This window comes from Alligator sinensis, unplaced genomic scaffold (genome assembly GCF_000455745.1).
Source record: "Alligator sinensis unplaced genomic scaffold, ASM45574v1 scaffold696_3, whole genome shotgun sequence".
Classification (NCBI taxonomy): domain Eukaryota; kingdom Metazoa; phylum Chordata; order Crocodylia; family Alligatoridae; genus Alligator; species Alligator sinensis.
Window position 1 is genome coordinate 300,244 of NW_005842505.1, and position 8,092 is coordinate 308,335.

General features: G+C 45.6%; 1 protein-coding gene across 3 annotated transcripts in view; it reads right to left on the reverse strand.

Moving 5' to 3' along the window:
- SSPN (sarcospan) overlaps positions 1–8,092 on the reverse strand; it is a 53,956-nt gene that overhangs the window by 14,244 nt on the left and 31,620 nt on the right. For all 3 annotated transcript variants that reach the window (XM_006031443.3, XM_006031444.3, XM_006031446.3), the window contains one exon: positions 2,604–2,690. In XM_006031443.3, coding sequence (XP_006031505.1) covers positions 2,604–2,690 — 87 coding nt within the window. The remainder of the gene's footprint in view (positions 1–2,603; positions 2,691–8,092) is intronic.

Here is an 8,092-nt window from a genome sequence, read left to right on the forward strand (position 1 = left end):
TTGGGGGGTCTGGGGGAGCCAGCGGGGGATAGGGCCAGGCAGGGCAGCAATCCAAAGGTCTGGGGGAACAAGCGGGAGTGAGGCATGTGGGCCCTAGGGGTGGGGGGGGTAGCCCCTGTGGGAGCCACTTGGCCCCTGTTGGGGGGACTGTAACCCCTGTGGGGGAGGTGTGGCCCCTGTGGGGAGCAGCAAAACACATAGGTATTTAGAATTCACTTTAGGACTCTGCCTGCTCAGAGCTAGCACCTTGGACTCAGATGGAGGTGGCTGACCTTCTAGCCAGTTGGGGCCAGGAGGACAAGCTTTAACAGTTCAAAGCAGGCCACCACACCCAGAACATTTTCCAGGCAGCTAGGGGGCACACATGGCAGTAGTGCTGCGCAAAGGTCAACTTTGCAGCCACAGCCCACTGGCAGCTGGCTCAGAGGGGCAGATGCCTCTACTGGCTCTGCAGTCCCCATCTGGGTCTAGCAGGTGCACAGCAGGTCACAGTCAGGCAGAAGCCCCCACTGCCAGATTGCTGCAGTGGGTAGAGGGTGCAGGGAACTCTCAGGGCTGCTTCAGCAGTCCAGCTGGCACAAGGGGTAGTGTCCTCAGGTACAAATTGGCTGGGCCCCAGAATATCCTGAGAGTGAGTAGCCCTGAGCTACTTGATAGGGCAGCTTTTTGTACCAATGGGGCCAGGATAGTGCAGCTTTTTATACTGCTGGTGCTGGCCCCGGGCTCTAGCTCCCCCTGGCTGCAGATCCAGGAGGAGCCAGGCAGGGTTATTTTGCCCCAGGTGGCACAATTTGCCCCACACCAAAGCGCATGTCTGGGCACATGAGCTGAGGCAAAAAGCCCAGGCTCAAATTTACACCACTTCTATTTGAGCTGCTGCAAGTGCATGTGCCTGCATGTGTGGACGCGCCCTGTGAGTGTCACTCTGAGAGTACACTAGGCTGAATTTCACCCTTAGAACACTGACAATGTTTGGTTCATTAATGCCTTTCCTATGACTGTGATACCTGAATGATACAAAATAATACTACCTAAGTTCAGATAGGTTTTCTTGGTATGTGGGTGAGCCAGGAGGCTTTTCCTGCTAAGGTTTTTTAACCTGTGTGTGCACAAAGAGCCAGCTGTGCACTACTGTGACATGAAAAGGTTTTGTTTACTAGATCACAAATGCCAGAGATAAATACAGCACAACCTCATTTGCCTATTTTATCTGAAATGATTTCTTCTGCAGATCTGTGATATCCCCAACTACCCAGCATCCCCTATCATTTTCTGAACTCAGGCCAAACTATTCCACCATTGCTTATCTGTGATATTCCCAAATAGTGCTAGATAAAATGGGCTCTTGTTTTGTTTTTTTGGTATTGATTATCACATCTTCACCTAGAGTTTCCCCTTAATGCACTGCAGATGTACAGGGCATGAAGTACAAGTCCTTCTAGCATTCAACTGATTACTGTGGCAGAAGGCCACCTCTGTTTCTCCCCCAAAACTCTGCTCTGTGACAATTTGGTTAAGATGGGCCCTGCAGAGGGTACCCACCTTACCCTATCTCTTTAGGTAACCTGAGCTAGATACATTCCTGAGGTAGGGAGGGAAACCTGCTTCCTCTGCCTACGTGACTGGCATCACATACCTGAGTGAGGGGTTTGGGCTCCCTGGTGGGCTACAGACTGCCAGTCTGCCCAGCAACCAGTGATGCATTTCAAATTGGTTGGCTGACAGCCAACAGGTACTGGCCTCCGTTGGACCAGGTAAATGAGGTCATAAAAGCTATATAAGTTAAGGACTGCCCAGGAGGAGGGGGCAGTAGCCATGATAAAAACTCAGAGAGAGAGAAGAGCTAGATCATCTAAAACCCATGATCAAGGAACTGCCTGCCTCCAGAGGGAATCTCCACCTGCCTCTGGATGATACTTCCGAGTAAGCTACCTGAGATCTAACTAGATATATAGCTTGAAATAACTCAGATGCATGATCAAAGGCTACTCCAGCCACTGTGTTTGCTGTATGGGATTTCTCTGATACTACTCGACTCTGTACCCTATTTCAACCCTACTTCTTGTAACCAATAAAGTTCTCCTTTGTACCTAGTGTGGGAGACTGATTAGGAGTGGGTCTAGATTATGCCTTGGGGTCCCCTTGGTTTGGCTGACTAAGTGAGATCACTACTTGTTCTTCTAACTGAGGGAAGCATCCCAAGTTCTTGAAATGAGTCAAGTATCCTCAAGGGCTACTAGGTCTGTGTTTCCCAGGGGACATTGTGCCAGAATCAAGCCCATCCCTGGGTGGTGGCAGCTCTATCCCCAGGCTAGTGGGTGTGTTCCAGGAAGGGGGTTGGCCAGACGTGAGGCGCCCCCAGGGAGGCACTCAGAGCCTGGAAGGTGGTCGGGCACAGTGAGGTGGATGGCTCAGCGCAGGAGAACCCCCCCACTGGCCCACCACAATTGCCATCCTGGAAAGTGCCACCAATCTAAGCATTTAATCTTTGCACATTTCAGGTACAATCTGACTTTCCTTTCTATAGGCTGGAAATTATTTAATACAGAACCAGCTTACCATATTTTTGACACAATAAAATAATTAAATAAATGGAAACGTACCTTTGCAGCAAACTGCATACATGTCTTCTCATCAGGTTGGTATGAAATGCAAAGCATAACAAGTCCCACTAAGGACACCATGCAAATCTGTAAAGAAGATTTAAATGTCAAGATATAAAACTTTTCCAAAAAAGTACCCTCCTGTATTACCAAAACTTTAAATTCTTAAAATGAAAAAGATTTAAATATCTATGGCACTCATGTGGCCACCTTTACAGATTATTCAAGCACTTCCCTGTCTTTTAAGGTAGTGTCACAATATTTCATGAGATGGGAACATGCTATCATCTCAATTTTATGAATGGGACCGGGCCCTAGAAAGTCAAGTGACTTGCCCAAGAGGAAACAAGAAATCTGCTAAAGAGCACGTCCTAACCACTAAGCTGTCCTTCCTCTTAAAGCTTTCCATTTTGAAATCTTAATTTTGAAACCTTTGGTGCCACATGATCCATAATAAGGCATCACAATTAGAGGCTCAATTTTCAGAGGTTGCAACAACTTACAAATCCAGTTGGAATCAACGGGAGCTGCTGGCTCCAGAAATTCTGCAAGTTAATTCACTTCTCCAACTGGCTAAATCCTGGCTAATACTTGCTTTAAGCACTCGAGCTTCGGAACTTTTATATTTTTCCTTTTATGCTTGTTGTTTGTGTTTGGTACTTCAGTGTGCTTACCCAGTATAACTGGAGAGTGTGTTTGTGTGTAAAGTAACCCCAGGCAGAACTTGTGTACTCCAAAAAGGGGAGACATGCTAGAGTCTCCAGAAAGCCCAGCAAGAACTTGGCTGTTGTTCTAGGGGATATACGGAAGGTGCTATTGAAACAGGCCACATCAAACATATCAGAGAAAGAGAGAGAGAATGCAGAGTAGCTTGCCAGATGGGATCCCTGACAGCTCTTTTTCAGAGCAGTGAAAAAAGAAGACACTGCACAGAACCCCAGATTTGGCATGCACCAACCAGAGTGCCCAGCAGTACTCCACAGAGATAAGCAGAGGGGCCAGCAAAGTTGGGGCATAGCCATGTCACTATCTTCCCTGCACATCTGTCAGTACCAGGTACAGGCAAGCACAAGCCTCTTGTTCTTGAAGCAATGCTACTGGCTGCTGCTGAGTGAACCCGCTGATGATCTGTGGAGCCATTGTTCCTTATTTGTCCTGTACAAGCACAAGGGCTCAGAGACCCTTCATCTGGCTACTGTGCCCAGAGATCTTTCAGAGGGAAAGGCCAGACTGCAGTCTTTTCATTAAGGGGCTTGTCTACACACACAAGATACATGGATTTCATATGAATTAGTTTTAAACAGATTGATTTACATCAACCCCCCCTGCCCCCCACTTCTTGGAATGCCTTACATTGGTTTGTGAAAGGCTTAATTGTTTTAACTTAAACCTGTCCCTAATTGGCATAAGCTAAATTTGATAGAAGCCTGGTTTGGACTGCTTTATGAACATCAGCATAGATTGTTGCACTGCTTTACTGTCTTCTAGCTAAATCCATTAAACACAGACCTTTCCTAAACCTGTTTCATTTTTTGTGTCTCATACCTGAGCCATTGCTGCTGCGTTTAGGTGTCTAACAAGGCAGGGGGAAAGTGTTTCTCCCATTGTAACATCTCAGACAATATTTATTAGACAAATCCTGAGAAACAGTGACCACTTACACCATCAGATAACCCCAGGGGTGAAGGCCTTTGTGAGGACAGCATTTGGTCACTGACCTCCTGTGCCCTTCTGACTTTCCTACTATCACTAACAACTGAAAACTTTCAACAGGGATAGGGTAGGATCATGAGTCTGGGCACCAATAAGTCTATGTATCACATGCTGTTTGTAGAGTCTTGAGATCATTAACACAGCTGAAAAGTGGTAGGCAACGTTTCCCCATACAGCATGGGATAAAGTAGAGCCTTTCAAACCTTTTAATCTTAACAAAGAGGACATTTCCCTTTCTTTTTGTAAGTGCATTGCAGCCCTGTGGCAAAAGCAACAACTGCTTTTGCAGAACAGTAATAGAAAAATATTTAGATACTGTAGCTGCTTTTATTATTCAGTATAAAGATTATGATTTATTTGCAGTAGCACTTACCACAGGCTAGGGACAACAGGTTGGGCTCCCACAGCTCTGGTAGTCTACAAACCACAGTTTGGGAACCTTGGGTATGTCTACACTGTAGTAGCATAGGGCTTGGTCTTACTGAGGTGGCAACATAAAACACTCATGCACCACATGCCTCTCAGCCTTCAAAATTAAGTGGTCAGGGGTACCTAGTGGCAACCCTAGCACTGTTCAAGATCTGGTTTGCCAGCATGCTCTAGTTCAGCAGCTTGGGGTACCCCCAGGATATCCCCAGTGTCTCAAAACAGCAGGACAGCCATGAATTTGTCCACGCTAGGGAGTGTGCTGGGGACTTCCAGAGTTAAAAGTGTGAGTCTCTGATAGTGTAAGCTAAAGAGGAAGTCTGGGCAGCTGGGGACTATAATGAACTGTGAATGAGACACACAGAGAGGCAGGTATCAGTGGGTTTGGAGATATTAGCTGGACAGGAATTGCAGAAAATAAGTATTAAAGTTACTGGGAGTGCTGAATCTGCCATGTGGTGTTTTAAGTAAGTAATATCTTTAAGATCATGTTTCCAAAGACTTTGCAATGAACACACAGAACACATACCCCCTGCACTGGAAAAGCTTTGATAAATCAAACCACAAGAAATCTGTAGCTGACCTATTTATCAAGAATCCATTGACTCCTCACACTTTAATAATACCCAGTAATGTAAAGTGGGGGAGTGGAAGGGGGGGGAGGAAGGGGCCTGGTGTCACTTTGTAGGGAGGACTGGGGAACATTGACTCAAAAGCAGCCATTGTTGGAGCAGTGGCTGATCATACCACAGCAACTAGCACAGCAGGAGTCAGTACTGCCCTGGGCACTGCACAGCTGCCCTAGACATGGAGCTGCACTGTTCTGCCTCTGACAATACTAAAAAATGGATGAAAGGGAAAAGTTTGACTTTTTAAGAATTCACAGCCACCTAATGGACTAAAGATACCAAAAAATGCACTTCTAGAGAAGCCCCATGTTACTGATATGTCCTTTCTGGAACTTTGATATCCCCAAAATTAAGCTTCCTACTGCTGTTGTTCATTGCAGCCCTTGTGTTCAAGAAGAATGTACTGGTGTTCTTTAACATGTCAGCATTCAAATATCATCATCGTCTGTCTCAGCCCAGAGGAAGAAATGGTCATTGGCAAGCACAATTGTTTTCTAAACTTTATTAAACAATGCTCCAAAAGCTATCCCTGGCATTTCACACACACAGTGCTACCTGAATTGTACTGGATCATCTGTTAGTTCTACAGAACTCAATATCAAAGGTGGCCTCTATATCAAGGGTGATAAACCTGTGGTACATGTGTCACAAGTGGCATGGGTAGCCTCTGTGTGTGGCATGCAGCAGACTGGGGAGGAAGAGGCAGGGAGCAGGAATCAGAGCAGTAGATTGAGTGGGGGAAGGTTATTGGAGTGGCACTCAGGGAGTGCAGCGCTTAATTTGTGGCATGTCTGCCAAAAAGGATAGCCCCTGCTGTTCTATATTTTTAAGAACCTGTGCCAAGTCCTACTGAACTCCATAGGAGGCTTTCTACTAACTTCAGTTAGGCTCAGGTCAGCTCCCAACTTAAAAAATGTCTAGTTTCTCTGCTCTGATAAACTAAGTAAATTGACTCTGGAATAAGAAACATTTTATGTTTGATTACAGAACTCCTACTTTTTAGTTTGCCGTCACCAAAAATGTGAAATTAGTATTTCATCTTGTGGGCTTGTTTTTATCAATGAAGCCAAAGTCTCATTGGGTTCAGTGGGCCTCAGTGCAATTTCTTTATGCATTTTTTTAATGAAGGTTGATAGGTAAATAGGCAGCAGGACTATGAAGAAGTATATCCCAGATTCAGTCTCTACCCCAGCAGGATCTAATCTCCAAATTAGGACCTTGGAAATGCAGCGCTCCTAACTGAGAGAGGCATGAGCTTTCATAGGAAACAATTTATTTCATCAGATGCTAGGAATCCATCTAATGAACTTAGCATCCATTTCTAGCAACTGACAAAGTAGGTTTCTGCCTACAAAAGCCCATGTCTCTCTGGGCTCTAGTTAGTCTCTAAGGGCATTTATACATGTGCTCTGGGAGTTGGGGGAGCGGTTGCTTTAATTAGAGGGGCTCCAAGAGCCACTCTAATTAAAACGTCTGGTGCGTCTTGTGTATCAGTGTTCCCGTGCTTAAAAATGGCAGCAGAGTCACTTTAACTAAAGCTCATTCATTGAGTTTTAGTTAAAGCACCCCCGCCACCATTTTTAAGCATGAGGACACTGATACACGAGATGCTGGAGTAATAAACAGTAATTACCACACTCTAGCAGACTTGATTAATCGAGCTTGCTCCAACATCCTATAATTACAGCAAGTCAGAGCAACCTTGCTGCTTGTGTATAGGCGTCCTAAGGGTAAAGTTGCATGTTACACAGACCACACTGAGAGCATTTAAAATGCAAGTAGCCATACATTAAAGCTTATTAACTTGCATTAAGCAGTAAGTGCTAAGCCCTCTGAGCATCTCAAAGTTATGCCACCTCAGGCAAGATTTAACTCGGGGCCATGCTACCTAGCTCATGTTAGTGTAACTTCCATTTGCTCTGCAGAGATAAAATGAACAATTTGCAGTCTTCCAGCATCACAGGAAACACCACTTCCCACCCCACCCCGCAACCATGAGCATGGGTAGAGCCCAGGTGTCCTGGTTCTTGGCCAAACCCCTGCTTGCCAGCCCTTTAGTGGCAATTCAGAGCAATAGAGGGTGGAAATGTTATTAACCCTTAACATGTAACTGTTCACAGCACATTTTAACTTTAGTATGGTCTAAGTATAATGTGTAACTTTACCCTAAGGTGCCACACTGCCCTACCTTCTAACTGCGAGGAGAAAAACAGGGGGACATGAATCACAAATCAAGATCTGCATTAAGGCCCCAACTCTACAGTGAGATGGACGTAGGCAAACTTCAGTGCCTGCGAAGAACTGCAAGGGTCTCCAGAGCTGCATGGATTCCATTGCAGGGCTGGGGTATAAGGGAGGTCAGCCAGATCTGTAGGGGCTGCAGAAGAATACTTTAAAGGAAAAGCTGAGTTGTGAGTCTAGTAGTAGATCCTGACTAGACTAGGGACAAAGTGTTTTTGTTTTTACAAAAATACTATATTAGTGAATATGCTCTAAAGGGCATACATTGAAACATCATTTCTGTCTGAGTAGAAAAGGTGACCAAACGCTCAGCCCACATGCCAGACCAATGCAGAACACGAGAGCAGGTCATGTTCAGCGTGTGAAGAGCTCATGATCATGAGGCCGACCAGCTTGTGATCAGACAGGCTTAACAAATCAGGAGCTGCGGGAGAAGCGTGCCTGCCTGGCCAGCAGACACACTCTCTTAACTGTAAATCA